The sequence below is a fragment of the Budorcas taxicolor genome, chromosome 8 (assembly GCF_023091745.1).
Source record: "Budorcas taxicolor isolate Tak-1 chromosome 8, Takin1.1, whole genome shotgun sequence".
Lineage (NCBI taxonomy): Eukaryota > Metazoa > Chordata > Mammalia > Artiodactyla > Bovidae > Budorcas > Budorcas taxicolor.
In genome coordinates this window covers 114,190,560-114,218,447 of record NC_068917.1, presented here as the reverse complement: position 1 = coordinate 114,218,447, position 27,888 = coordinate 114,190,560, and the positions used below count along the sequence as shown (strand labels likewise).

The following is a 27,888-nucleotide window of genomic DNA, read 5'->3' as shown; positions in this document are numbered from 1 at the left end:
ACGGTCGGGGAGAAGGTCTTCCCTCTGGGAGGCGTTAGAAAGTAAGACTGTGTCCTGTCCTGGGGACCCAGGAAGTGGGGGGTTTCGGTGAGAACTTGTAGCCAGCACCAGCGAGGTCTAACATGAGGCTCGTGAACTCTGGTTTTAATTCTTCGGGCAGGCAGTATTTCTGTAGTCTTCGGGCCATACTTATTTTTAACCAATTTTGTTCATTCACTCAACAAAGTTTAGTGAGTGTCCCCCTCCCACAAGGTGTGGTGAACACGGCTACCCAGGCAGGTGTGTCCCGTGACCCCACTCTGTCCCTGGGGCCCCCCGCACCCCTGCAGGTGGCCAGCAGTTAGAGTTGGGCAGAAGTCAGGGGGCTGACCGGCCCATCAGTGGGAGTGGAGTCCTTCGATGGAGGAGGCCGCGGTGGCTGCACCTGGGTCACGCCGGGGAGACGCTGAGCTTCCCAAGGTCTGTCTCCTCCTCTGGGAAACTGGAAATAAGAACAGTACCTGCTTCCAGGAGTTGTGATGTGGTGAAGTGCCTGAGGAGCCCTTGGTGTGTTGTGAGTGTGGGATGGGCTGGTGATACCGATCAGGAACGAGCGAGGAGTCTGGGGGAAACCGCAGACGGTCCACTGTATACAGCTGGCGTCCTTGTGGGGAGGCAGCCAGGCCTGAGGCCGGAGCAGCCTCCAGGGTCCACACCGTGCAGGCCCTGCAGGCCGGGGCCTTGCTGTCTGCAGGCTGCTGTGTGTGTGTGTGTGTGTGCATATGTGTGGTCAGTGATGCACTGGGGAGGAGAGGGCTGGGGTGGCCACTGGGACAAGGTCCCGAGTGGATGGAAGGCGCTGGACCTGGAGGTGGGGAAGGTAGCTTCTTGTGAGTGGACAGGGGACAGCGAGCTGAGTGTGAGAGGAGAGGAAGCGTGAGCCTGGGCCCGAATGTGCAGTGAGACACCTTGCAGGGCCGCTGTTTGCTCTGATGCTTGGTGGCCCGGGGTTAGGGAGGGGGCAGACGGGTGGACGGGTCTGTGGCCGAGCAGGGAAGGATCAGCCTGGGAGGGGCTCGGTGTGGAGGTGAGTCTAGGGACAGCCCAAGGTCATAGCCAGCAGCCTCAGTGTAGAGGTGTGTCCAGGGACGGCCTGAAGTCGCAGCCAGCATCCTGGTGGTCCCCGCAGGGAGGAAGGGGGCTGAAGTCATCGAGGCCAAGGGGCTGTGGCTGGAGGGGAAGGTGTGGCTGAGACAGTAGCGCAGCCTGCTCGGGCAGCAAGGGGAGGACGAGGGAGGGTAGCCTGTCCCCCGGCCCTCGTCCCCCCAGCCCCCGTCTCCCTGACCCTGCTGGAGAGCACAGCGCTGAGTGGTCCCGGCCGAGTCCTGAGGCCCCGAGGTCCGGCCGTTTCCGCTCTCAGCGTCCGAGGAGCACGGTGGGCCGCGCCTGTGACCCTGAGCCTGGTCCTGCTGCTTTCTCACTCGCTGGGGGCGCTTCCAGCTCCGCTGCCCTTTGTCTTTCCCTCTGTGACGTTAATCTCCATCGGTCCTACGTGTGTTTCTTCCTTTCGGCTCCTGTTTTAGCTTCTTTGGGGATTCCTGTTGTCTGGACGATGGCACCTCTCGTTTTTATCCCCTAACTTTCGCCCTCCGTGTTCTGCTATCATTTCCTGCTTCATCCTGGGATGAAGCTCCTCTGTTTTTATCTTACAAACAGTAATTGCTTATTTCTTTTTTTTTAATTAATTTTTTTTTATTGAAGGATAATTGCTTTACAGAATTCTGCTGTTTTCTGTCAAACCTCAACATGACTCAGCCACAGGTATACACATATCCCCTCCCTTTTGAGCCTCCCTCCCATCTCCTGCCCCATCCCACACTCTAGGTTGATACAGAGCCCTTGTTTGAGTTCCTGAGCCATAGAGCAGTTCCCGTTGGCTGTCTGTTTTACATATGGTGATGTAAGTTTCCGTGTCACTCTCTCCATGCGTCTCCGCCTCCCCTCCCCTCTCCCTGCGTCCATAAGTCTGTTCTCGATGTCTGTTTCTCCGTTGTTGGCTGTGAATAATTCTTCAGGACCACTTTCCTAGATTCTGTATACATACGTTAGGATACGCTATTTATCTTTCTCTTTCTGTCTCACTTCACTCTGTATAATAAATAGGTTCTAGGTTCATCCACCTCATCAGAACTGACTCAAATGCGTTCCTTTTTGTGGCTGAGTGATAGTCCCTTGTGTACATGTACCACATCTTCTTTATCCATTCGTGTCTATGGACATCTAGGTTGCTTCTGTGTTCTAAGCTATCGTAAATAGTGCTGCAATGAACGCTGGGATACATGTGTCTCTTTCAAGTAATTGCTTATTTCTTAGTTCCCTTATCTTATAAAGTTTTCCTTGTTCAAGCTCCTGCTCCATCTGTCCAAGCATGTCTTCCGGTGGCGTCTCCCCAGCCGTCCACCCCCAGCACCTTGGGGTCCAGGCCCCGGAGCCCAGGCTCTGGGGAGAGGCTGTCCTCCAGGCTACGGGAGGTCAGTCTGCCCCCACCCTGGGCCTCTCAGTGCTGAGAGTGCCTGCCCCTCCCTGGCTTGCTGCTGGTGAGCTGTGAGCCCTCTGGGGGGATGGACACCGACTGTCCAAGGAGACAGCAGGAGGGGAAGGGAGTTCCAAGCCCTGCCTCCCACCTGGAAGCCCGGGGCTCTTCTCCCAAGGCGTCTCACCACTCTCTCTTGTCTGGGGGTCTCCTTCTTGCCCCTCCCGGTGACCCAAGCCAGCAGGGCCAGGAGCTGCCCTGGTTGGAAACAGATGCTCAGGCCCCATCCTGGGCTCACAGGATCAGCACTTCCGAGGCGGGGGCCCAGCCGCTGTGTGGGAGCCAGCACCCGGGTTGGTCCCATGCTCGCTGGGGTTTGGGGGTGCACGATGGAGGGAGGGGTGGGTCCCGGGGGTCCCGCCCGTCTGCGTGTCCTGCTGCCGTCTCTCGCCTCCGCCCCTGTGCCCACTGCAGCTGTGGGTAAGCATGTCCCCCACCCCGACTCTGCGTTTCCTCCCCCGGGCGGGGTGCTTTTCCTCTGCCACATCCCACCCATAGCAGCCAGCTGAGTGCTGTCAAACAGCGCTCACCCCACACTTCCACCCTCCGCTCTCTCTGAGTAAGCGATGAATTCCAGGCTCGTGATTCAGTGTTCAAGCCCTGTGTCCCGGCTGTCTGCAGAGGCCCCTTCTGCTGCCTCACAGGTTTCCCTCCTTCTTCCCGTGAGGGACTCCTATGCACCCTTCAAACCCCTCTGCACATTCTCCCAGCCCAGTGAAGCCCGCAGTCGCTTGTGGTCTTTCTCTCCTCAGAGCGCTGGCACTTTGCCCTTCTCTGGTCCTACTTGTCTCTCCAGGTTTTGTACACTGCTCGACTGTGGGGAAGCAGTGACTTTCTTATCCATATTTTTATCCAAGGCAATGCCTACCTCATTGTCTTGTGCCGAACAGATGCTCAACATTGGGTGAACTGAATGCTTTCTTAAATGAATGAATGAGTGCGTTAATGCTTGCCGGAAAGAGTGCAGAATAAAAAGCAGACATGTTTTAGTCTTTCGGTGCTTATAAGAAGGCGTATTGTTTTCTAATAAATGCCAGGATTTTTTCAAGTATTGTTACACAATATAAGCCAATTTGTATTCATTTTAGCTGTTATTAGTTAAAATTAATTGAACAACAACCTACAGCTTTAAGTGTTCTTCTCAAGGGCCTTTGAACACTTGTACATAATTAAAAATATGCTTTAATTTAAAAATCTAAAAATGGAAAGCAAGCCTAATCCTGGCAGAGCGCCCCCTCAGGGCTCAGCGTGTTTGGATCACGTTTGTTCAGAGAGCATCAGTCCCGTTACTCCCCGTGTGGTCCACACGCCAGTCGTGTTCTCTACTGGACGCCCCTTCTCCCCATCCCCAGCCCTGACGTCATGGCTCTTAAATCTCCAGCCCATTGCTCTTTCTTTATCTGCAGGCTGTTTACAATGAATGGACATCTTTTGGACAACCCTAAGGATTTGCAAGACAACCATTTTTATGTGGCTGCAGGACTGGAGGCCTTCAAGAATTTCCCTTACTGGAAGTCCCCGAAGGTGCCGAGTGAAGTCCAACAGTGAGCACTTTCTGTTCCTTTTCCCGCCTAGTGAAACCTGCCTTTTCCCTGGCACCTCCCCTCACGTGGCCAGTTCCGTTCAGGGAGTTCAGTCTCTGTGACCCCATGGACTGCAGCACACCAGGCCTCCCGGTCCATCACCAACTCCTAGAGTTTACTCAAACTCACGTCCATCGAGTCGGTGATGCCCTCCAGCCATCTCATCCTCTGTTCAGGTATCTGCTGGTATCAGGCCAGTTCAGGTATCTGCTGTTTTGCTGAAATTTGATCCTATTTTATATGTGATGCAGTTTTGGATTTTCAGAATCTTGGCGTGGAGGAACCTCTGCTGCTGGGGACAGTCACAGCGAGGCGAGGTCCCATGTCGAGTGTGCTGTCCTTCTCTGGGGGCCTGGGGTCACAGAGGTCAAGGGTCTAAACGTGCAAGATGGAGGCGGTCCCAGGCCACTGTCGTGGTGACCCGCCCTCCACCTGACACAGTTTGTTGTCTTAATTCGACTTGCTTTTCCTTCTGTAAAGCAGTGTGTGCCGGGGGGCAGTCTCTGCTGGTGAACAAAGCCGTGATTTTACAGGAGATCCCGGGCCTGGGCAACAGGGAGCCCCCAGAGTGTGGGTCTTTGGTCGTGGAGGAGGGGCTGGGAGGAGGATGAGACGGCAGGGGCTGTGGTCCCGTCCCCTGAGAGCGTGTGGCGACTGTCCCTCACTCCCGGGTGGCATCTGGGACAGGGCAGGCGGGCACCTGAAGAGGAGGCCCCTGCTCTCCTGTGGGCTCCGGCCTGGGGGACGGCCGGGGTCTTCCCTGAGGCAGAAGAGCCCAGCGGCGGCGCTCCGCTGCGCAGCCGCATCCTGCGTCCATGCTCCTGAGGACGGAGCGGGCTGCTTCTGCAGAGAGCCCTTCTCACTGTTCCCAGTCCTTGAGGTGATGAGACAGGTGGTTTGCGTCCATCCCCAGGGCAGAATGGTGCTTGACCCCTCCGTGAATTTCCGCGTCCCACCCAGCTTGCTTCTCAGGCTGTATTTGTGTGAAAACCCTCCGTCTCCCAGCTCCACATATCAGCCTGTAGATTCCGGTCCCTTCCGCCCTTTCTAAGTTTGCCGCCAGATGCAGACACCGCCCTATGGGTCTGGGGCCCTCGGGGTCATGACCCCGGACAAGCTCTGAGTGTCAGACTCCCGGTGGCGGCGGGGCGGCCCCAGGCTCCGCGGACCGACGTGCAGGAGGCTGCCTGCGGGACAGAAGGTCCAAGCTGTGTGCCGATCCAGCTCCTCATTTTTGGCCCCAAAGGAAATGGAGGGGGACTGGGCTTGGGGCTGGATTTTGTCCCCAGTTGTGCTGATCAGTTGGGGGGCATTTGAGTAAACCCTCATGTCCAGAGCCCAGGTTCTCTACCAGCCCAAGGAGAGCAGGAATGCTTGTTCTGCCCATCCTCTCAAGGGCTGTGTGAAGAAACGGCGTTTGCAAATGTGATTAAACAACTGTCAAAAACTTTCAAATGTTAGGGTTCCCATCCCCCCTGCCCTGAGAGCGTATAAAGGCTTTAGGGCAGAAAGGAAAGGAAAGTGAAGTCGCTCAGTTGTGTCCGACTCTTTGCAACCTATGGACTGTAGTCTACCAGGCTCCTCTGTCCATAGGATTTTCTAGGCAATAGTACTGGAGTGGATTGCCATTTCCTTCTCCAGCAGATCTTCCCGACCCAGGGATGGAACCCAGGTCTCCCACATTGTAGACAGACGCTTTACCGTCTGAGCCACCAGGGAAGTTTAGGGCAGAAGGTGCCTATAAATGTGCTGCCCTTGGGTCAACCTTGGGTCAACCACTACCCACCCCGGGGAGGGGGGTGCTTTCTCTCCCGGGAGGCTGATGCTGTTAGGAGGCTGTGTCCTCTGGGACAGTTAGCTCCTTCCTCGTGGCGGTCAGTGTCTCCTGAGGCTGAGGCAGCGGTCAACATTTTAATTCAGATGTTTTTGGTGAGCTTTAAACATTTCAAGCTTGATTCTCTTTTGTTTTTCAGAAAGTACACAGACATGGAGAAGCATTCACGAAGAAAGAAAAAAGTAAGTGCTTCTTAACAAAGGACAAAGGACAGCTGTAATCACCCCCGGGGGGCTCTTCAGTGTATCAGTCTGTTCTCTTCTAAGTCAGGCTGCCAGCCCTTGGGTTTGCTCTCCTGGTGGGGCGCTTTCCTCCTCCAAAAGACCCTGGTGTCCTTTGGCATCAAAAAGGACGCAGGACAGGCTGGCTTTGCTCCTGTCGAATGAGCTTCTGAGCACAGGCTCCCTCCTGGGAACAAGGCGAGCAGGAGATCGGGGTGAACCTGGGGCCCAGAGTCCAGGCCTGAGAGGCACGTCAGGGGTTAGTGCTGGAACACAGTGAGTGCGGAGATAAAAAGATGCACAGGTCTTACGGGACCTGCCGGGAGGAGCAAAGGCGAGCCTGGCTTGGCCTGGAGGGAGCTGGGAGTGGATTTTAGGTAGACGTGACAGCTGGAGGAAGTGTGTGTGTTTGTGTGTGTGTGTGTGTGTGTGTGTGTGTGTGTGTGTGCACGTCTGTATGTGTTCATCTAAACACAATTTGTTATTGCAACACAAAGCACGGGACAAGGGAGGCAGGTGGAGGCCAGACCTTGGCGACCTGGACAGGCCCACCTGTTCATACGAGGACCGCATATTCCAGACCAGCTTATGAAATCCGTGCTACAGTGGCTCTGCTGTGTGAATATTCATTCAACAAAGCTGTTGAATGCCTACTGCTTCCTTCCTTCCTAGCTGGCCTGCTTGAGTCCTCACCCTCTGGGAGTGGCTGGCCTTGGGAGCTCTTGAGTTATCAGTCTACTCTTTCCTGATAGCAGGCCGCCAGCCCTAGGGTTTGCTCTCCTCCTGTCGCAGCTCCAATTTCATACCCACCGTCTATCACCTCCCTGCAGGCCGCTCTGGCTTCTGTACCCCCGGGACCACCTTGCGTTCACCTGGGGCAAGCCTGGCCTTGGGGTCCAGCCCTCACTCTGTCTGTACTTGCCCTGGAGGAGCTCAGAATGATGACACCCCTGAACTGGCCCTCTTCACATTGACGTCATGGCCACAATCCTTGCCCAATCGGCCTGCACTGAAAAAGCCTCACTGCTGAAAAAAAATACTTTCTGAGTATATTTTGCTAAATGTTGTTAGGGAGCTTTGCACATCTCTTCCTAGGTGAGATGAGCCCAGAATGGGGCTCGTCTGCTGTCTGGCTTTTGGTGTGAAGCTTTCTCTGATTTGATGCTGTTGTTATTTTGGCAGCTTCTTGAGCTGAAGGGTCATCTTACTTTTGTCTCTCTCTCTCTAAGGATTGCACTGAGTGTTAAATGTCTGCTGGGTGAGTGGGTGAGCATCACCAAGGACACAGACATGATAGCCATGATTCTGCCCTCGGGGTGCGCTCCGTCTAGTGGGGACAGGCACACGGACATGAGCTGCAACACACGTTTCGTATAAACGAGTCGTGTGAGTAGGATGATGCCTGGTGGGAAGGGGGCGATCGGCACGTGGAGCTCAGCAAATGAGGTTCAGGCTGTGACTCAGAAGGGCCAGGTCACCCGGGAGGGAAAGAGCACGGGATCTGAGCTCTACGGGGTTATTCTCTGCCGCCTTCCCCGGGATTTCACACGTCGTGTGGGCACTGGATTCTCAGCGATGACTCTTATTTAGCGTGAACGGTGCCAGTTTGAAATCCCACACCTTTGTGGTTTTGGATGCCGCTGAGCACACAGGTGATTGGATCCACCTGCTGAACCCGCAACGCGGGTTTGCAAGTGCGTGCTTTCGTTGTGTCCTCTTCTCACTGTTTTGCTGTTTTGGCTTTGGCTCCTTATAGGAAGGGATGCAATTTTCTTTTCACTATACATTTAAAATTGGTCTAAAATTGAGCACGTTTTTCCCAGCGTATCTGCATTTCGTTTCCCCTTCTGGAAATCTATCACTGCAAAGATAATGGGTTTCGATGAGGGTATTTAATACTTTGGACTCTTTAAACAGAATGATTACCAACATGGCATAAACTGCAATGCAAAAATGTGTTATTTTAGAAAAACTAGATCTATTGTGCGTGCAACAAGCACGTTTTGTTCTATTAATAGAAGACTAAAAGTCTTAGGAGAAAATAAACGGCACTGGTTTAGCAAAGGCTGATACAGATACCTGCCAAGGGCTCTGCGTTATCCGTCGTCTCTTGTGTAAAGGCCCACGTGGCCCGTTAACCTCAGAACTGAGCCCCGAGGGGGTCCTAGCCCCATCTGAGGACTGGACTGTGTTGCTGAGAATGGGGACTGCTCTGCATGCTGGCCCCTTCCCTTTGGCTGCAGGAGCCTGGATTTAGGGCTAGTCACGGCAACTATCTTAGGCTAAATACATGTGTTCCCTGATTTACTTGTCCCCAATTTTCCACTTCTAGCTTATTAAGCTTTCATTTATTTTCTGTGTGAGCCATCTCAACATCCTTCTGGAAAGTGAGGGGAGGAAATTTAAAAACCCACCTGGAAGCCCAGGACTGCCCTCAGTGGGGACATCGCCCTGCGGCGTGTGAGGGGCTGTCCTAAGCCCTTGGTCGTCTGCCCATTCTAAGAGTGTCAGCTGGGCGGAGTAGCAGCTGTTGGTAAGACTGAGAACTGAGTTTTCTTTTAAACCTGCAAGCAGTTTTTTAAAACAGTTTAAAAAATTGAAGTATGGTTAACTTACCATGTTGTGTTAGTTTCAAGGGAACAGCAGAGCGATCCCGTTACACGTGTATACGTGTATACGTGTGTATGTGTATACGTGTGTATGTGTATACGTGTGTATGTGTATACATGTGTATGTGTATATGTGTATACGCGTGTACGTGGGTACGTGGGTACGTGTGTACGTGGGTACGTGGGTACGTGTGTACGTGGGTACGTGTGTACGTGTGTACGTGTGTATGTGTATACGTGTATACGTGTGTATGTGTATACGTGTGTATGCTCTTTTTCAGCTTCTTTCCTATAGTAGGTTATCGCCGGAGACGGAGGCTACTTCCCTGTGCTGGACTCACTGTCTGGCGCTGTGTTCCCCTGTGCTCGTCGTTCATCTGTCTTGTAGAGCAGAGCATCATATCTTAATCCCAAACGGCTGGTTTATCCTTCCCTCCTCGTATCCCCTCTGGTAACCATGAGTTTGTTTTCTATGCTTGTGAGTCTATTTCTGTTTTGCAAATGAGTCAATTTGCATCATTTTTTAAAGTTTCCACATATCAACGATATCATATGATATTTGTCTTTCTCTGACTTACCTCAATAGGATAACCTCTGATAATGTGACAATGTTCTGTATGTTTGTTCCACACGATAATGATAATCATAATAATCTGATAATCTGATAATCTGAAAATCTCCATCCATATTGTTCCATTATACCACGTTGTTCTTAATCCATTCATCTGCTGATGGACGCTTAGACTTCCTCCATGTCTTGACTACTGTAAATAGTGCTGCTGCGAACATTGGAGTGTGTGTATCTTTTCAAATTAGTGTTTTCTCTGGATGTGTGCCCGGGAGTGGGACTGCTGAATCGTGTGGTCTATGTCTGCACGTGTGTGTTTTGTTTTAGTGCGTTTGATTTTTTAAAAATCATTTATTTCTGGTTGTGCCCAGTCTCCGCTGCTGGGTGTGGGCTCCCTCTAGCTGCGGCGAGTAGCTTCTCATCGCAGGGGCTTCTCCGCCCGCAGAGCCCGGGCTCTAGGCACACAGGCTCCAGGAGCTGCAGCTTGCTGCCTTCGTTGCTCTGCGGGCTGTAAAATCTTCCCGGACAAGGGATCACACTCGGGTTGCCTGCGTTGGCAGGCAGACTCTTATCCACTGCACCACCAGCGAAGTCCTGCAGGTGTGTTTTTAAATGACCTACGGTACGAGGTCTTCCTGACCCCTCATTGAACAATCTCAAAAACACACAGAGTTCTCCACCCACAGACTGTCAGACTTGAACATGGGCATCTGGTGATGAATTTATACGTGTCTGGTGGCCGGGCAAAGCTTCATGTGCTGGAGATAACAGATGAGCCGCGTGTGAGTGTCTGCCAGTGGAGTGCAAGAGCGTGAAGCGGCCGTGACGCGGGGCCCACAGCGATCGTGACGCAGGTCGTGACGCGGGGCCCACAGTGATCGTGACGTGGGGACCACAGTGGTTGTGACTGTCCTCACCCGGGAAATGGACTCTTTCTCTGGTCTAGCCCAAGCCTGCTGTCATCCCCGATTCCACCAGCATCAGCCCTCCCTCCATCGACAGTTCCAGGAGGGCAGCCAGTCACCCCTTTGACTTTCAAATGCACCCATGTCTCTCCATCAGCGCGGCCCCAAAGAGTCGGGAGGACACAGTGCCTGTGAGGGAAAGTGGGGTGCAGGACGCGGGTTGGGAGGGCAGGTGAGACACCTGTATTCATGGGGCTCCTGACCTCAGCAGCAAAGTGAAATGAACAGACACGCACTCGAGAATCACTGCTAGCGACAGAACCCAATGTACGGACTGAAGCTGCAGCCTGAGTAGAAATAGCAGAGGAGAGGCCCGTCCCGAGGCCGCCGGGCCCCCCAGCCGACGGCACGAGGGGCAGCAGTTGGGTCTGAGACCTGCTGTGTCCCGTCTTCCTGGCTCCGAGACGGCGTGCGTCTTAGGCTGATGCCTCTTGGCCGTCGTGTTGCAGGTTCATTTGTTTTCACGGTGAACTTGACCACAGCCGCTCGCTTTACTGTCTTCCCAGTTGGGTGCTTGGCTGGCACTGCGCACGGTGATCTTAATTGCTGTGTAAATGTCCTCGAGATGATTCTGCTGTGATTCAGAATTGAAGTGGACTTCTATGCATTTGCTTTTTATGTTCTTCAATTCCATATGCTTTTGTAAAACAACAGCCAATCCGTTTATGGACGCAGAAAAGGGAGACGACCCATACGTAGCTGAGCTACCAGTTTTAATAACCTGTTACTATGCAAACAGCCATCATCTAAAAACCGAGGAGCTTATGACGACTCTTGACAAGCCAGCCTCTGGGCTTCCCTTGTGGCTCAGCTGGAAAAGAACCCGCCTGCAATGTGGGAGACCTGGGTTCAATCCCTGGGTTGGGAAGATCCCCTGGAGTAAGGGAAAAGCTACCCACTTCAGTATTCCGGTCTGGAGAATTCCGTGGACTGTATAATCCATGGGGTCGCAAAGAGTCGGACACTACTGAACGACTTTCACTTACAATGACAGTGATTCATTATTTCTCTAGATTCTGTGGGTTGGCCAAGTGGGTCTTGGGTTGGTTCCACCAGGTACTTACGAGGCTGCATTTAGCTGGAGGGTCCACTGGGCTGGGGGCCGTCTACGGCCATGTCCCCACTTCTGAAAGATGGTACTGGTTATCAGCTCCTGTTTTCCTTTGGGCTTCCCTGGTGGCTCAGGTGGTGAAGAACCTGCCTGCAACACGGGAGACTCAAGTTTGATCCCTGGGTCGGGAACATCCCCTGGAGAAGGGCATGTCTACCCACATCAGTATTCTTGCCTGGAGAATGCTATGGACAGAGGAGCCTGGCGGGCTACAGTCCATGGGGCTGCAAATAGTCAGACATAAGTAAGCGTGCCCACACACACTGCTTCCCTCCACGTGGTATTGATAATTATCTATGTCTAAATAGTTCCTAAAGGGCTTTTTTTCAGGATGTAGAGGAAAGAACTTCTGGGTAATAAGGAAGCACCTCAACATGGCTTAAGTGGCAGCTTAACTCCTTAATTAGTGACACAGGAAAGAACCATGTGTCTTACCGATTTTTGGCATCTCGATTCAGTAAAATGGGAAGGAAAACCGTGGGAAGGAACGTGGGCATGCCCAGCTGACCGGGGAGTGAGAGGAAGTGGGAGGAGTCAGGAGTGACTTCAGGCTCCCAGGGCAGCGGTGGTGGACGGCGGTCAGGGGCTGAGGCCTGGGCCCCTGGGGAGGGAGGAGGCAGGTGTTGGTGTGTGAGGAGGTGCTTTGCTCCACATGACCACGTCTGCCACACGAGAGGGGAGGGGCGGTGTGAGATGATATCTGTGCAGAAAAGCATTGTTTTGGTTTTGTTTTGATCAGAGAAAAGCTTACTACAGGGCCAAGCAAGGAGAACGAGTGGCTTGCGCTCAGAAACCCTGAACTCCCCACAAAGTATTGTTGATGTCAAACAGAATTCTGTGTGATCTGCCGCAGAGGGCAAGCCTGCTCCTGTGTTTGTCTGGGGTTGTCCATGTGGATTCTTTAATGAGGAAAAAGATGAACCTGCTCTGGATCTAATTGGGTGCCCAGGAAGTGGGTGAGACCTTCTCCACATATTATGACAACAGACTTCCTTTCTTATAGCCAAGGACTCCCACCCAGGGGATGCCCGAGGCTTTAAGAGCGAGTGTTCTGGACTCTGATGTCCTCCTCAGTTGGAATCCTGGCTCTGGTGACCAGTGGTGAGACTTATCACCACTGACCTCTCAAGGTTTCCATCGGTGAAAGCCGATTCCCCCCTTTCATTCTTATTCCCTCCCACAGGATTCCTGGCATCAAACTTGCTTCCAAGGGCATAAATTTCTAATTTAGGCTAATGTAGATACCTTAACAGAGTATTAAAAAAAAATTGAAGAGCAAAGCTGTTTGCTTCTTATATCTTGATTTCCGTTGAGAACAAGAGTTTATCTTAATTTAGTGGAATTTTAAATTGCACTGTTAAAAATGCCTATTTCTGAGAGAATGGCAAAAAAAATCATAATTAACACACTTGAACTGATTGAACCACACTTGGGACACAGCCTGCCTCATTTGATTGGCTTAGTTCACTTACTGTCCGAGGCAGATATTTGAACATTTGAAAATATGTCCTTAGGACCCTGCCGATACCTTAACTCTTTTTTTAAAATTGGTTTTATCTTTGGTTGCTGGTGTGGGCTTTCTCTAGTTGCGGTGAACAAGGGCTGCTCTCGATCGGGTGCTTGGCTTCCCGTTGCAGCGGCTTCTCTCGCTGCAGAGCACAGCTCTAGAAGTCCATGGGCTTCAGCAGTTGTGGCGCTTGGGCTTCGTCTTCCCCACAACATGTAGAATCTTCCCAGACCAGCGACTGAACCTGTGTCCCCTGCTTTCGCAGGCGGATTCTTAGCCGCTGGACCACCACGAAGTCTTAGGAGCCTGCCAATGCCTTAAATGGTCCAATTAACTTGAACCATGACTCTGTTAGTCCAGTGAAAGTGACTGAAGGCAGCCACTCCGATTTTGTTACAGCAAATTCAGTTTTGTAGCACCTGCATTTACTGTGCAGGAGACAGAGACACGGGTTCAGTCCCTGGGTCGGGGAGATCCCCTGAAGGGGAACATGGCAGCCCACTCCAGTATGCCTGCCTGGAGAATCCCAAGGACAGAGAAGCCTGGCAGGCTACGTTCCATAGGGTCACAAAGAATCAGACACCACTGAATGACTTAGGACACAGGCATGTGTCTTCCGAAGACGGTATCTGTTACCTTCCAGAGAAGTGTGGTTAATTTAACAAACACTTAAAATCGGGTTTGTATACTAAAATGAGATTATATGGTGCAAGTCTCCATGAAATATTGGTAAACAGTTACTGAGCATTGTATTTATATCATATCCACAATCAGAATGTTAATATTACCTGTTTCTCTTTGGCCATAAAACCCAAGTGTTGGTAAGCAAATAGAAGAACCGAGCACAGCACTGGAACCCAAGTGTGAGTGTGTGTGGGCGCCCGACACCCGCACTTTAATAACCAGGCCCCGACTGCGAAGTTCAGCGTGAGATCAATGCTCTGGAGCTGACATTTGCAGGCTGACAAGGTCAGGTCCACACAGCGTCACAGGACAGTCAGGCAGTGCTTGTTGCCGTCTTCCGGCAGCCTGGGGATGCAACGCTCAGGTTCAGATGTTAGCGAGTCTTTTATGTTAGCAATGCTCAGAGCCGAGACTGGTTTGTCGATGGAAGGTCTTGACCCGCTTCGGAACCAGGACATTCAGTGGGGAGCCAGAGAAATGCCTTGTTCCAGGAGGCGTGTTGTTTTCCCCCGAGGACAGATTGCCCCTGAATTAGTTGTCACGCTCGTCAGTCAGTCCCGGTCTCGTTCGTCCCAGGTGACCTTCGGAGGCTGTGTTTCACGTGTTGGATGACCCGTTACAGTGGCATTAAAACAGCTGGATTGGGTATGGCAGCTCTGCAGGAAAATATTACTTCTCAAAACACCGCACGGTAGTAAGCGCAGTGTTCCTCAGGCTTATTTTCCCAAAATGCTTTCAATAGGAGGGCTTCCCTCATAGCTCAGTAGGTTAAGAATCTGCCGGCAATGCAGGAGACCCGGGTTTAATTTCTGGGTCAGGAAGATCCCTTGGAGAAGGAAATGGCAACCCACTCCAGTGTTCCAGCCTGGAGAATCCCATGGACAGAGGGGCCTGGTGGGCTACAGTCCATGGGGCGCAAAGAGTTGGACACGACTGAGCGACTAATGCTTTCACTTTGGGGCTTCCCTGGTAGCTCAGCTGGTAAAGAATCTGCCTGCAACGCAGGAGGACCCCAGTTCGATTCCTGGGTCAGGAAGGTCCCCTGGAGAAGGGATAGGCTACCCACCCCACCATTCATGGGCTTCCCTGGCGGCTCAGATGGGAAAGAAGCCGCCTGCAATGTGGAGACCTGGGTTCGATCCCTGGGTTGGGAAGATCCCCTGGAGGAGGGAACGGCTCCCCACTCCAGTGTTCTGGCCTGAACAGTCCATGGAATTCTCTGGACTGCCTGATGGCAGCTCTGCAGGATAATATTATTTCTCAAAACACCACAGAGTAATAAACTCAGTTTGCCTCAGGTTTATTTTCCAAAAATATTTTTAATAGGAAGAAAGATGAAGGAACTTGAAAGCAGAGTTGTGTAAATATGTTGTTGTTTTCCTGGGCTGGGTCTGCAGTCGAGTCAGGGTCCACGGAGCATGTCGTGGTATGGAGACCAGATTGGCGCGTGGATGGTGGATTAGCTAGAAGTCTGTGCCCAGGCCTGTTTCTTGAGCGGGGTGACCATCCCGCGGTCCTGCCAGGGCTTCTGTTTCTATCGTCAGGAAACACCCAGTGGTGTGAACAGGGTGTGTGTCCGCCTTCGCCGGCCGCCCCGCTGCCCTGGGAACTCCTGGGGTGCCGGGAGCAGGCGTCTGACCGCGACGGGTGTGCCTTGCTCTGCACTGTTTGTCCAGCATCGTCTCTACTTTCGTGCCCTTGTGATGAGGGGGTGGGGGGAATAGTTCCTTGTCACTGTGCTTGGAGTGCTATTTCAGAGATAATAAGCTCAGTATATGGTGTCTTTATCTTAGAGGCCAAAGATGGAAAACGCCTGTGACAAGGAGGTGTGAGTCACGCCAGGAAGAACCAAGCAAGTTTTCTAAATCCTAGCCTCTAGCTGCCTCCAAGACACAAACATCATGTACCATTTTCTGTTTCTAAAACCAACTCTGCCAAGGCCTTGCCTCCTATACTTATGAACACAGTTTCAGCTTGCAGGAGAGCCTCCCAAAATAGGTAGAAAGATTTTGCATGGTGCCTATATGTGGCTGAAGGACTATTTTCGCACTGTAATTTCCACAAGGAAGAAACCCTTGGTACTGCGTAATACACAGATAGTTTCATATATAAATGGTGCAAGTTCATGGTTCTAGTTTGACATTTTCTTAAGTGACATAGAGAACTCACAGGAAGTATCTATTTGATAGTTTTCACTATACAAATACTGTCTTCACTTCCAAATACTTCAGTAAAGAAGGAATAACGGAGAACTAAAAAAGGTGGTTTGTATGTAAAGATGGGGTAGGATTGGAATGGTGCTCAGAATTAGCTCATCTCACACTGTGATCTGGTTATGCTTTGTTATTATAGTTTATAGTTTTTTGGGTTTTTTTTTTTTAGAAATCTGAGTTCCCCTCAGTTGTAACCTGAACACACCTCCCAGGCATTTTTTTTTTTTATTAGAGGTGCTACATCCTGCCCTGAGGGTCCAGTGGCGGCCATTTGGTGGTTGTTGCTGAAGCACTTTTTCGGAGGCTAGCAGGAGTGTCTCTAGAGCCCCAGTGACCCCTACAGACCTGCCCCCCACCCCACACAGGCCTTCCTCCCACAGGCGCACAGCCCCTTCATCTGGGCAGAGAACCACTTCCCTTCCCGTCGAGGTGCTGCCCCTGGTGTTCCTCGGAGGAGGGAGAGTCTTTTCACCACTTTACAGAAGAGAAATGTAGCGACGGCATGGTCCAGATGGAGTGAGAAGGGGGGCCTCTTGGAGGTGCCTGGGTCCTCTCCCACAAATCACCTGAGGGGCGTGCACTTTCCCCGGCTCTTATCAGAATAACCGATTAGATGGCGTGCACACATCCACGCTAACGTGCTTTTTATTCTTCGTTTGTACCTTAGGAGGATCCCAAAGTGAAAGACGCTCATAAACAGGACAGCGTTTCACCCGAAGCACAGGATTCTGTGTTTTATGCCAAAGAAGGAAAACAGAAACCAAAGGCAGAACCTTTAATCCAGAGTGGGGCAGGTAAGGTGAAATTCCGTGCGGCTGCCGGCAATTCAGAATGCTGCCGGGATGAGAACGTGCTTTTCCAGACCAATTTCATCCTGCAGAGATGTGACTGACAACGATCTGATTTAAAATCCTGACTAACTGTCCGATTTATTAAGACATCGGTTAGCGGTGGGGCTGTGGTGAGGGGAGTGAAAAAGCAAAATTCCACGGCTGAGGACCGTGGGCTTCTCCTATCAGGAAGCCCAAGATGAACACAGGACTTAGAACTCATTCCGTCGTCTGTCTGGACATCAGGGTGGGCATGTTTTCCCTGAAGGGCCATTGACACAGAAAACAACCAGCAAGCGTGTCAGCCTTTTGAGGGAAATGTGAGCGTAAAAGCCGTCTGAACCGTTTGGAGTGTGAGAGACTTTAAAAGACTAAATTTCAGAAGTGATTCTAAAGCAGATAATTTAAAAGATACTCCTGCAGTCCCACTCCTATTTTTAGCGCTATTCCAAAACTACAACCGCTGGTACCCTCGGTATCACTGCCGATAGTACCAGCAGGGGGACCGGGGTCCCGCGGGGGGCTACCCCTCCGTCAGCGCCACCATCGGGGTTCCTGGCGGTGCGACTGCGGCGGCGGTTACCGGCGCTGCTGTTGCTGCTGCTACTGGCCTGTTACTACTGCCGTTAGCACGACTGTTACTACGGTCATTACTGCTACTGCTACTACTGTTATTAGTAGTACTGTTACTACCACTGTTAGTACTACTGGTACCACTATTGTTAGTGCTACTGTTAGTATTACTGTTACTGTCAGCACTACTGTTAGGACTGTCACTGGTGCTATTTTTACTACTACTACTGGCCTGTTACTACTGTCATTACTGCTGTTACTGTTAGTGCTGCTGATACTACCATTATTAGCACTACCATTATTAGTGCTACGGTTACTACCATTGTTAGCGTGACTGTTACTACTGCTGCTGTTACTACTATTCTTGGTATTACTGTTCCTACCACTGTCAGCACTGCTGGCCCCACTATTACTCGGGCCACTGTTACTACTGTTGTTAGCACTACTGGTATTGCTGTCACTGGTATTACTGTACTATTACTGTTAGCACTGCTGTTACTACTGTTATTAGTGCTATTGTTACTACTATTATGAGTATTACTATTCCTGTTAACACTATCATTACTAGTATTATTCGTGCTCCTGTTACTACCGATATTAGCTTTGACGGGGGTCCGGGCGCTGAGGAAGGTGCTTCTGTGCCCGTGTTCCCTGTAGGTGTGATGGATGCTTCGGAGACCCAGTCCTGTGGCTGGCTATGGAGAGAGAAGAGAGTGGCTGGGGGCAGGGGTCCCCCTTGCCTTCTCCACAGCATCTGACAAGTTCGAAAGTCCTTTCTCTTAAAGCTGTCCTCTCCCTCAGCTCTCGGTACCACACAAAATGACTTCGGTTTTCTCCTCTTTGCTCGCTGCTTCTTAGCTGCCTGTGTTTGCTTCAAGCTATAGTGTTGGCTGTTTCCCTGACGTTTTCCTCTGGCTGTCCCCCCGCCACCGCCCCCGTGCTCCCCATCCCAGGACAAGGCATCGTCCTGCAGCGCACCAGGCTCTGGTCTGGACATGCAGGGGTGTCCAGACACACTCTTTCCATCCACGGAGCTTGCAGCCTGGCAGGCCAGGCAGATGCACGAGCACCGAGGTCATCCTGAACTGAACCACCCTCTGAAGCCATCAACTGAGCCTGTTGAACCTTTGTGACCCGAAACTCTGTAATATTATTAGTGGCAATAGAAAATTTAACCACTGAGTAAAGCCTTTCTTGGGAAGACATACCCTGTGGGTGTGGCCCGGGTGGCCAGGCGCAAAGCATGCTCTCCCTCTGGGAGGAGTGTGGTGTCCTAGGCTGTCACCCTGCTGGAGCGGGGGCCTGGGAACACTCTGTGTCTGCAGGGGGCCCTCTGGGTCTGTGTGAGGACTGCCATGAGTGTTAATATCAAAGGCACAGCTAGAGGAACCTCTGGGACACAGTGGGTCTTGCCTCTTTCCTCTCCTCTTCTGCACGTCATCCTCCAGCCCAGGGTGTGGGGGTGGCTCTTCTCGGCCGGGGGCTGGAGAGGGCAAGAACGGGCCCGTGGGGGAGGGTCCAGGACTCTCGACCAAGGAATGGGATGGGCTGCGATCACAGCCCCCCACTCTGGATCACGAGCCCGTCGGCGGCCGCGTCTGCGTCTCCTTGGATGTTGGAGGAACTGCCTGGGCCACTTCTTTCTCTTTGCTGTCGTCCGTTGCTTTTGATCAGGGTGAGGATAAGCTTTTCAAGAGTCTTGGGATTTTGTAAGCTTTTAACTCATCCCATTGTAATGCTCATTACATGATTTTATCTGCCAATTCAGTTGAGTGGCTCAAATATACAGCTTCAACCCCTGCCTGGTTAAACCCAGTTCCTGAATATGTTTTGAAGGCGTACATCTGCGTGTCCTTAAAGTCTGATGCTGATGTCTGGCAGCTTCTTCGCGTCTGTTTCTAGCTGAATGAGCCGGACACACACGCGTCGCACACTCACTGTGCTTGTCTCTGGCCTGAGGCCCATGAGGGGTGGGACACAGGGCTGACCTGGACTCCCAGGGCCCGGGACCTTTGTGGACACAGTGTGGATGTCGAGGGACACCAAGCCCAGCACCTGGCCTAAAGCAGAATCGGGGCAGTGGGGAAACGGAGGTGGTGTGCAGGGCTGTGGTCCCTGAACCAGGCGGCCCGACAGTGACACAGGAGGCTCTGAGAAAGCTGAGCTGAAACTCTGGTTTGGGTCAGAAAAGGCCCAATGCACATCCGCTTGAAGCCACTGTGTTATTTTCCTGCAGATGGTGACGTGTTTAAAGCGCAGACTCCTAACCAGGAGACCCAAGAAGCCCCGGAAGTCAAGGAGGCCCCAGACGTGCACTTGGAGCTGCCTGTGGACAGGGTGGGTGGCCCTTCCCCCACCTGCATCCCGGCCCCTCCCCCAAGCTCTCCCTGGCCCCTCTAGAATGTTCTTTGCCCCCTGCGGTTAACACCCTTCAGATCCTGTGCCTCACATTTGCCTGCTCATCCCCCAAGAATCTCCTGCTACCAGGACCCTCTGGTCAGCCGTCTAGGCTTGTGACTGCATGCCCCGCCTTGTCGTTTTTTGGCTCCTGTCTTTTCCCCGCTAAGCTGCAAGCTCCACACCAGTGGAATGGTCTGCGTTGCTTGCTTGTGTAGCCCCTGTTCCCAGCAGGGGGCCTGGCAGGTAGGAGGCTTCTAGGAATCACTGGCGGAGAGACGGGATGAGTGATGTCTTCAGACCTTGTGGTCGGGAACCAGGGATCTGTCCCTTCCTAGCTTCTGGCTCTCCAGCCTCAGCCTCCTGTCCCTGCGGTGAGGGGGCATCACCGAGCCAGTCCGCACGGGCACCGGGTGACGTCGTGCACGTGGAAGTGTCCCATCCAGGGAAGCCCTGCGTGGCCCCCGGAGGAGAAGAGCGGACAGATGAGCTGGCCGAGGGGCTGACTTCGAGGCCAGGCTCCTGCACAAGAGCAGAAGCCAAGGGCTGCCCATCCAGGATCAGCTGGCAGGAGCTGTCGGGCCCTCAGGGCTCAGCACGAGCGTCAGTTGGGTCACTTGTCCCCTCACTTTAAGTCAGGTGTGGCTACATGAGCTGTCATCCCTGATGACACACGACGTGTCCAGGCAGAGGCCTCAAAGGCCAGTGTGCACTTGACCACGTGCCCTTTCTGCCTCTGAGGTCGTGGGAGCACCAGGGGTTGGAGTCTCCTGGCTGGCAGACTTTGGGAGGCCCTCATCTGCCCCAGAATCTCTGGTGGGAGCCTTTGATTTTGACCCCAGAATACACGATTTTCAGAGTGAAGAGGGGCCCCAGGGCATCAACTGCAGCAGCTTGTTGCCTTTTGCCAACAAGCCTTGACCACCAGGAAGGTGCCCACACAGAGCAGTGTGCCCACGGCCTTGGATCGAGCAGGGCCAAGCAGTCTCTTGGACCCAGAGGAGCGTGCTGTTCGGGGTCCCCACGGGTACCCTGGGAATTGCAGAGGGTCTGCAGTGACCAGTCTCTCCTTTTGACCCAAAGGGCATTTGCAGTGTTTCTTAACATTTTTCCCCAGCAATTTTATTACAGAGGTTGGCATTCTCTGGCACAGCCAAAGGTAAAAACTCAGAGCAGATTCCATCCTGGGTGTGAAGAAACCTCTGTGGGATAAAGGGTGGCTTTCATCTCTGCCCATACAAGCGTCAGGAGGTCACAGGGCTTCACCCGCTCTTTGCAGCTTGGAAGGACCGTGACGCTGGTTGACTGTGACTAAACCCAGCGTGTGGTGTATTTTCTCCCCAGAGACCAGCCGAGATCGTCAAAGATGCTGAAGAGACACACAGACACACGTCTGATTTTGAAGGCAACAGGGTGAGTTAATTCAACGTTCGTTTCATACCGCCTAGCCTGAGTCTACGGCACCTCTTCATCCTTGTAACATGCTGAGTGGAGCGCCCATTGGATGGGCAAGGGTCGGAGAGCCAAGTCTCCCCAGGGTAGAATCGTTGGACCAGAGTGTGTGTCTTCCGGGCAGGCTGTACCCACCCAGGTCTCTTGTGTGTCAGAAACTACACGTACTGTTCATGGTTCCACACTGATCCTAATTGCCCTTTGCTGTATTTCCGGTCACAGACTGAAGAGCTTTTCCCCCAACGACCCTCAAGATGCGTCTTTAGAAGGGGGGAAGGGGAGGGGAGGCTCCGTTGTTCTGAGGACCCTGGGGCGTCGGTTTTGCGGGGTGTCCGTGTGGTGTAACAAGTCTTGGCTGAGGTTGCGTGTGGCACAGGCTCTGCAGTGGCAGCATGAGCTCGCTCAGCACGCTCTGCCTGGCTTGGGTTTTCTCTCTTTCCCATCCAGATGCTTCAGATCTGCCATCGGTGCACGAAGCCTGTTTCTTCCTGTAGTAAGTGATGAGATTATGTGACTGATCTGTATGAAATGTGTGTACTGGGAAAACAAAACTGATGCCCTTCTATTTTAACTTTTTTAATCGAGATATATTTGACAACTAAAGACTGTCTATTTTTAAGGTGAACAATTTGATTGTTTTCGACTCTGAAATGGTCACCATAATCTAGCTGATCAACAGAGACGTGTGTGTGCAGTGAGAACATTCAAGACAAAATTCCCTTTAAATGTACAGTGCATGGAGCTGAGAAACAGATTTTGGGAAGTTGTTTTAAACATTCTATCCCTAGATTTTTTTTTTAAGGTGGCTTCTTAAATTCTTGGTCCCAGGCAGGAGGTTGTGTAACACACGCGGGGTATAGCGTCCAAGTGTGTTCTGATGACAGAATATGAGCCAGTCCTCAGTATGGCCCTGCAGGTGACCGTCTCCTGCTCTGAAACTGGCCCCGCAGTGTCCAGGCTCCACGCGCGGGAAGGGGGAGCAGTGACTCCAAGGTGGGGGACTGCGAGGTGCTGGAGCCAGAGTCAGCCCCTGGTTCTTGCACGTCATGGAAAGGGGTGTTTGTGGGAAAGGACATGGGTCCTCAGGAAGCTGGTTCAGGTTTTTCAACCTGAGCAAGTTTATGATCTGAAACAGATGGCTAGAGGGAATAATCTTTCAAATGATCCTTTTTCCTTCCTTACAGTCTTAACTTTCTGACCAGGAGGCAGCATTCAGGGAAAGACACGCTATGTCCAGACACTTAGGGAAGGCTTTCAGATGCAGGTGGGGGGTGTTTACGAGGATGTTCACGGTGGGTGACGAGTATAAGGCTGTGTCTGGGGTGGGAGGGCTTTGGTCCCAGGGCACTGGGTGACCAGGGGCCAAGGGTCTCCTGCTTGCCTTGGGGCCCTGGAGGAAAGGGCGCTGTTAGGATCCAGTCGCGGAGTAACGGGATGTCGTGGTTTAATGGGAACGCGGCATCCGTGTTTCATCTGCACTGAGTTTGTACCGTCGCCTGGAGGTCTGCACACTGTCGGAATCCATCTCTGCCTTACTGACTTGTTCTGTAGATATATCTCCTCTGGCCAGCGGGTATTAGCCGCTGACTTCAGGCAGGAGACAATTGCTTAGCACGTATCAAAGTGACTTTCTCAGTGCCAGCAATATCACTGGAGTAATGGCAAATACAAGCACCTCGTTTGTTCATATCTGGGCTAAGGACCTGAGCTTTGGGGCAGGAAGGTGATAAGGAGCCCAAACAGGATGACTTAAGTCAGGCAGAAGGGCTGGATGGGGCCGACGCATCTCCATGGAGCTCTGTCGGGGGGGCGGGCACGGTGCTGGGACTCGCATCCCACCTCAGCCACACGTGACTCTTCCAGGTGGCACCAGCCCCACTTTATAGAATCAAACCCAGCGAGACGGAGATGTGAGCGAGTCTACCACGCCGGCAGTCAGGAAGCAGGGTGCTGGGCTCTGAACCCTGTTTCAAACGCTCTAGAGTCGGTCTCTCCTCCTCCCCAGGGAGCGGGCTGGCTTCGTCCCGCCCCTCGGAGGGCCCACTCCGCGCACCGGGCTTCCAGGATGGGCGCTCTGTGGCGCTGGGTGCTGGCTTCCTCGTGTGCGAGGCTGCGGATGCTTCAGTCCTGTCGGGTGCTCACGACTCGTCTCGGCTCCAGCACGAGATGATCAAGAACCCCACTGGTGTGAAAGGCCTCTGAGATTGAAGGTTGTCAGCCCTGAAATCTAGCCCATGTTCTTATGGGATCACAAGGAGAGCAAGCATTGTATAAGCACTGCAGTAGCTGGTAACGCTAATGAAAAGAAGTGATACTCCACACTTCCTGGCCGGGAGGCTGCGTGACCTACGTGCTCTCAGCGGACTGGGGTTTCTCTTGGCACTGCGTTTATTTGTTCATTTGAAAAATCGACCTTGTGATGTTTATTCGACGTTGGATATATAGGTTCCTTAGGCATGTGGCTTCTGGCCTGATCACCCTCCCCAAACTGATTGTGAAATCCTGAGGGGCTGATATGCATCCTGTGTGGAGTCTAGGACAGTGTCTTATGCACAGTAGGTGCTTCATAAATTCTATGGAATTGCTTCACCTTGCCTGTGACTCAGTTGCTTAAACCGAACTGTGTGATCCTGGGGTAAAATGGTAGTGACCGTGCTAAGCTGTAGGATAGCATATTGTTATGAACAAAACACAAGAAAAGCTATGATCAACCTAGATAGCATATTAAAAAGCAGAGACATTACTTTACCAACAAAGGTCCGTCTAGTCAAACCTATGGTTTTTCCAGTGGTCATGTATGGATGTGAGAGTTGGACTAAAAAGAAAGGTGAGTGCTGAAGAATTGATGCTTTTGACCTGTGGTGTTGGAGAAGACTCTTGAGGGTCCCTTGGACTGCAAGGAGATCCAACCAGTCCATCCTAAAGGAGATCAGTCTTGAATATTCATTGGAAGGACTGATGTTGAAGCTGAAACTCCAATACCTTGGCCACCTGATGCAAGGAACTGACTCATTGGAAAAGACCCTGATGCTGGGAGGGATTGGGGGCAGGAGGAGAAGGGGATGACGGAGGATGAGATGGTTGGATGGCATCCCCGATGTGATGGACATGAATTTGAGTAAGCTCCAGGAGTTAGTGATGGACAGGAAGCCTGGAGGGCTGCAGTCCATGGGGTCACAAAGAGTTGGACACGACTGAGTGACTGAACTGAACTGATGAACAATATTTAGAAATACATATTATGTTTCTGATGTTGGATCACGAGGGTTTCTGTTTCATTTTGAAAGTTTTTAGGATAAAGCATATTAATATACAGCGTGAGACTCGCTGTTCTGTTTATTTTGTGCTTAATTCATCAGACCATTGAGCTCAGGGGTGTGAAGTGCATTTGCAGTGTAGCACAGCTGCATCCTTAGGACACTTTAAATATGTTAGTTACAGTCAGGACAACTTTGCCCACACCTGACACTTCAAAAATATTTTCCTTCTTAAAAAGTTGGGATCTTATCAATGTTAGTTAGCTAATATATTCTGTGAATTTATAAAGATGATGTGTGTACTTTCCCCCTTTATCTAGTTCAAGCTGTGTTCCTGACACATGTTTTTAATTAAACTGGGTGCTTGAGAACTGTCAGAATCGAGGTGGGCTGCAGTCTCTCCCGTTCTGCTCGTGGCTGATTTGTTTGGATCCATCCATTGTAGGGCATTTCACATGCAAGCAGGACTTCTTAACGAGCACTGCCTGCTGAGTTTGTAAAGCATTGTCTAAAAGTTTAGCAAAGATTCAGTCCCCTTCCAAAGGAATGTGAAGATGAAGTCACAGACCATGTGTTTAGGGCTCTCTGGCCTGGCAGCAATTCTGCACCCTGGGAAGAGTTCAGAGTGGTCTGCAGGCAGGTTTGCAAAGGAGTTGTCCAGCCTCTGGGACTCTAAGCCTTTATGTCTAACTCTGAGATATGGGTTAGCAACCTTTTAATTGATTTTTTAAAAGTTTTTCCTGCCTTCAAAAAGGTTATCTGTTTAAACATGTCCTGGATAATTTTGTGTATCCATGGAGTGGGGAGGGAGACAGGTTGACGTTAATACTTTGGGTGCTCTCCATGGAGGTTATTCTGGCACTTTCTACCGCCTTTTGGCCACTTGATTCAAAGAGCCAACTCGTTGGAAAAGACCCCGATGCTGGGAAAGATTGAAGGCAGGAGGAGAAGGGGATGACAGAGGATGAGATGGCTGGATGGCATCACCTGCTCGATGGACGTGAGTTTGCGCAAGCGCCGGGAGTTGCTGAAGGACAGGGAGGCCTGGCGTGCTGCAGCCCATGGATCACAAAGAGCTGGACAAGTCGTATCTGAACAACAACCTCATCACTGCCATTTCAAGTTTCTCCCGCCCTCCAGGCTCCTTACTAAAACCAGCACCCTCATTAAGCTTTCTGGATCCTTCAGAAAGAGGTGGTGGCTCTTCCTCCGCGACCCCAGTGGCGTTCCGTTCGTATTTCTTACACCATCTGGACCACAGGTTGGCTCTTCTTCGAGTTATTTGAGCGCTTCTCCTGTGTCCTCTGACAGAGTAAGTTTTGTGAAGAAAGACTTTATTTTACTATATTCTTAACAACGCTCACCGCGCCCGGCACGCAGGAGCAACTGGCCTTGAATCTGACCAAGAACCTTGAGCACAGTAGAGGCCTATTGTGTAGCTGGCCTAGAGGCAGGGCTGTGGCCAAGCTGGGACCAAGAAGTGATTCCCAACAGAGAGAGCTGAAAATGAAGCCGGACACGCAGGGAGTCTCCAGAGACTGCGTCTTGAGAAGTCACCAAAGCCTTGACCTTTCTGTAGGTGAAGATTGAATCCTCTTCGGAAAATACCTTAAAGTCAAAAGTCAGCCAAAATATGGAAGAAACTATTTGCAAGGCAAATTTTCTTAATTTACAAAGAGTTCATTTAGTCATTAATATAATCCCATAAAAGAAAGGTAAATGAGACAGGAATTTCACAGAGAAGAATACAAATCAACGAAAGATGTAAGAAAATATATCAATGTTATTCCTACTTAAAGAAATACAAACAAGAGATGGTGAGTTTATTTTAAAAATCAGGTTGACAGTTTCCAGGGCTGGGATGATACAGGGGGGTTGAACTGCTTCTTAACAGGGTCAAAGGTAGATGGTGCAGCCTTTTGGGACGGGAATTTTGCTCTTCCTATAAAAATTAACTCTGCACATGTTTTTAAACCATCATTCCCATAGCTAGAAATATCCCACAGATATAAATAAAGCCCACAGATATAATATGCTCAGAAATAGAAACAAATGAGAAATTCATCCTTTGGGGTTGGTTGATTAATTTATGCTTCTTCCATACAATGGAAAACACTGCGGCTGTGGGAACAATGAGGCACGTGTGTGCTGAGCGTGGGGGCTCCAGAGCACTAGGCGAAAAAAATCAAGGTGCGACTGGCCATATAATAGTCTGTATTTTGTGTAAAAACATGTAGTAAGGTGCACACAAAACTGAGCTTACAGTGGGGAAGGGGTAGTGCCTGACCAAACAGAAGGGAAAGAGGATCCCAGCAGTGGTAGCCTGGATGGTCAAGGCCTAGACCCAACCCCTGAGGGATACTTGTGACAGGAGAGAATCTGGCCCAGCCGGGAGGGTGAGAGGAGTCCGGGAGATTAAGGGTGTATTTGACAATATCCTTCTTGCGGATAGTTGATTGCTATATTTATTTTTTTAACAATAGGAAAAAGAAGAAGAAAAGCTTTATGAAGATAATGAAAGGAAGGTTTGTACCAACAGATTCTGTAGCTTTGTGTTTCCTATTCTGAAGACAGACCTAACTAGATAATCAAAGGATTCCCAAACCTTGTCAGGTGCTTGTTAGAAACATAATGTCTGTGTCTCCATCATCCACCATAGCTGTTCCCTAGAGGCAGAAAACCAACTCAGAGGAAAGGAAATGTGAAGACATTTCAAGCAGGTGGATGGATCCACTGTAAAAGCAGATAAAAAACAGGGGAGGGAAGACTCCTTTAGGGTCATGTATCAGGAGACGCCTCCCCTAACCCCGAGTTATCTGCCTTCAGGCACCTGGAGACACCCCCCGGGGTTGTCCAGGGAGCCAGGAATGCTCCACGCTGTCAGGCTCAGGATGAACGAGTCACAGGCTGGGGACATCAGGGGAGGACAGGCTCCCAAACCATGAGGCTCATGGCCCCTGGGAAGGCAGGGCTCTGGCCGAGCAGCTGGCCCCCCCGTGGCGGGCGATGGCGCGTCCGGCTCCATGGCGTTCCTCTCCAGTACAGTGTCCTAGGTAGAGTCAAGGTCTCCTCGTTATTTGTTAAATGATTACATGATCATAATGATTTTTGTCTGAGTATGTAAGAATTTATTTACTTATTCCTAAGTTCACTTAGTCTCATCACTCCATAAAAAAAATACCTGGGCCATAAATACTAATATTTGGGAAGGTGCCTAATCAAAACCAGCACCTGGAAGCCACCTGAACTTTGACATCACATCAGCTCATCCATCACTCACCGCGTGTGACCTTGGGACCCCTTGACATTTCAGAGTCTCAGCTTCCTCTGCTGCAAGTCTGTTCTTCAGCAGTTTATCACCAAATCAACCTCCGGGATTAGTGACTATGTGGATAAAGTATGCTCGATGCTACGCTTTCCATGTATATGAGTAGAAATAGCGAATTGTGGGAGGATCCTGACAGCTTCAGGGGAGAGGGCGCACGCAAGCTGCGGTTCCTCGTGTGAACAAG

At 51.3% G+C, this 27,888-nt stretch overlaps 1 protein-coding gene across 1 annotated transcript in view; it reads left to right on the top strand.

Moving 5' to 3' along the window:
• Window positions 1-27,271, top strand: part of DCDC2C (doublecortin domain containing 2C) — a 49,312-nt gene extending 22,041 nt beyond the window's left edge. The window contains exons 4-11 of the mRNA XM_052644571.1: window positions 1-41; window positions 3,979-4,116; window positions 6,129-6,171; window positions 16,535-16,661; window positions 19,507-19,607; window positions 21,012-21,080; window positions 26,860-26,901; window positions 27,203-27,271. The exon at window positions 1-41 is cut by the window's left edge and continues 88 nt beyond it. Coding sequence (XP_052500531.1) covers window positions 1-41; window positions 3,979-4,116; window positions 6,129-6,171; window positions 16,535-16,661; window positions 19,507-19,607; window positions 21,012-21,080; window positions 26,860-26,901; window positions 27,203-27,271 — 630 coding nt within the window. The remainder of the gene's footprint in view (window positions 42-3,978; window positions 4,117-6,128; window positions 6,172-16,534; window positions 16,662-19,506; window positions 19,608-21,011; window positions 21,081-26,859; window positions 26,902-27,202) is intronic.
• Window positions 27,272-27,888: the final 617 nt, after the last annotated feature.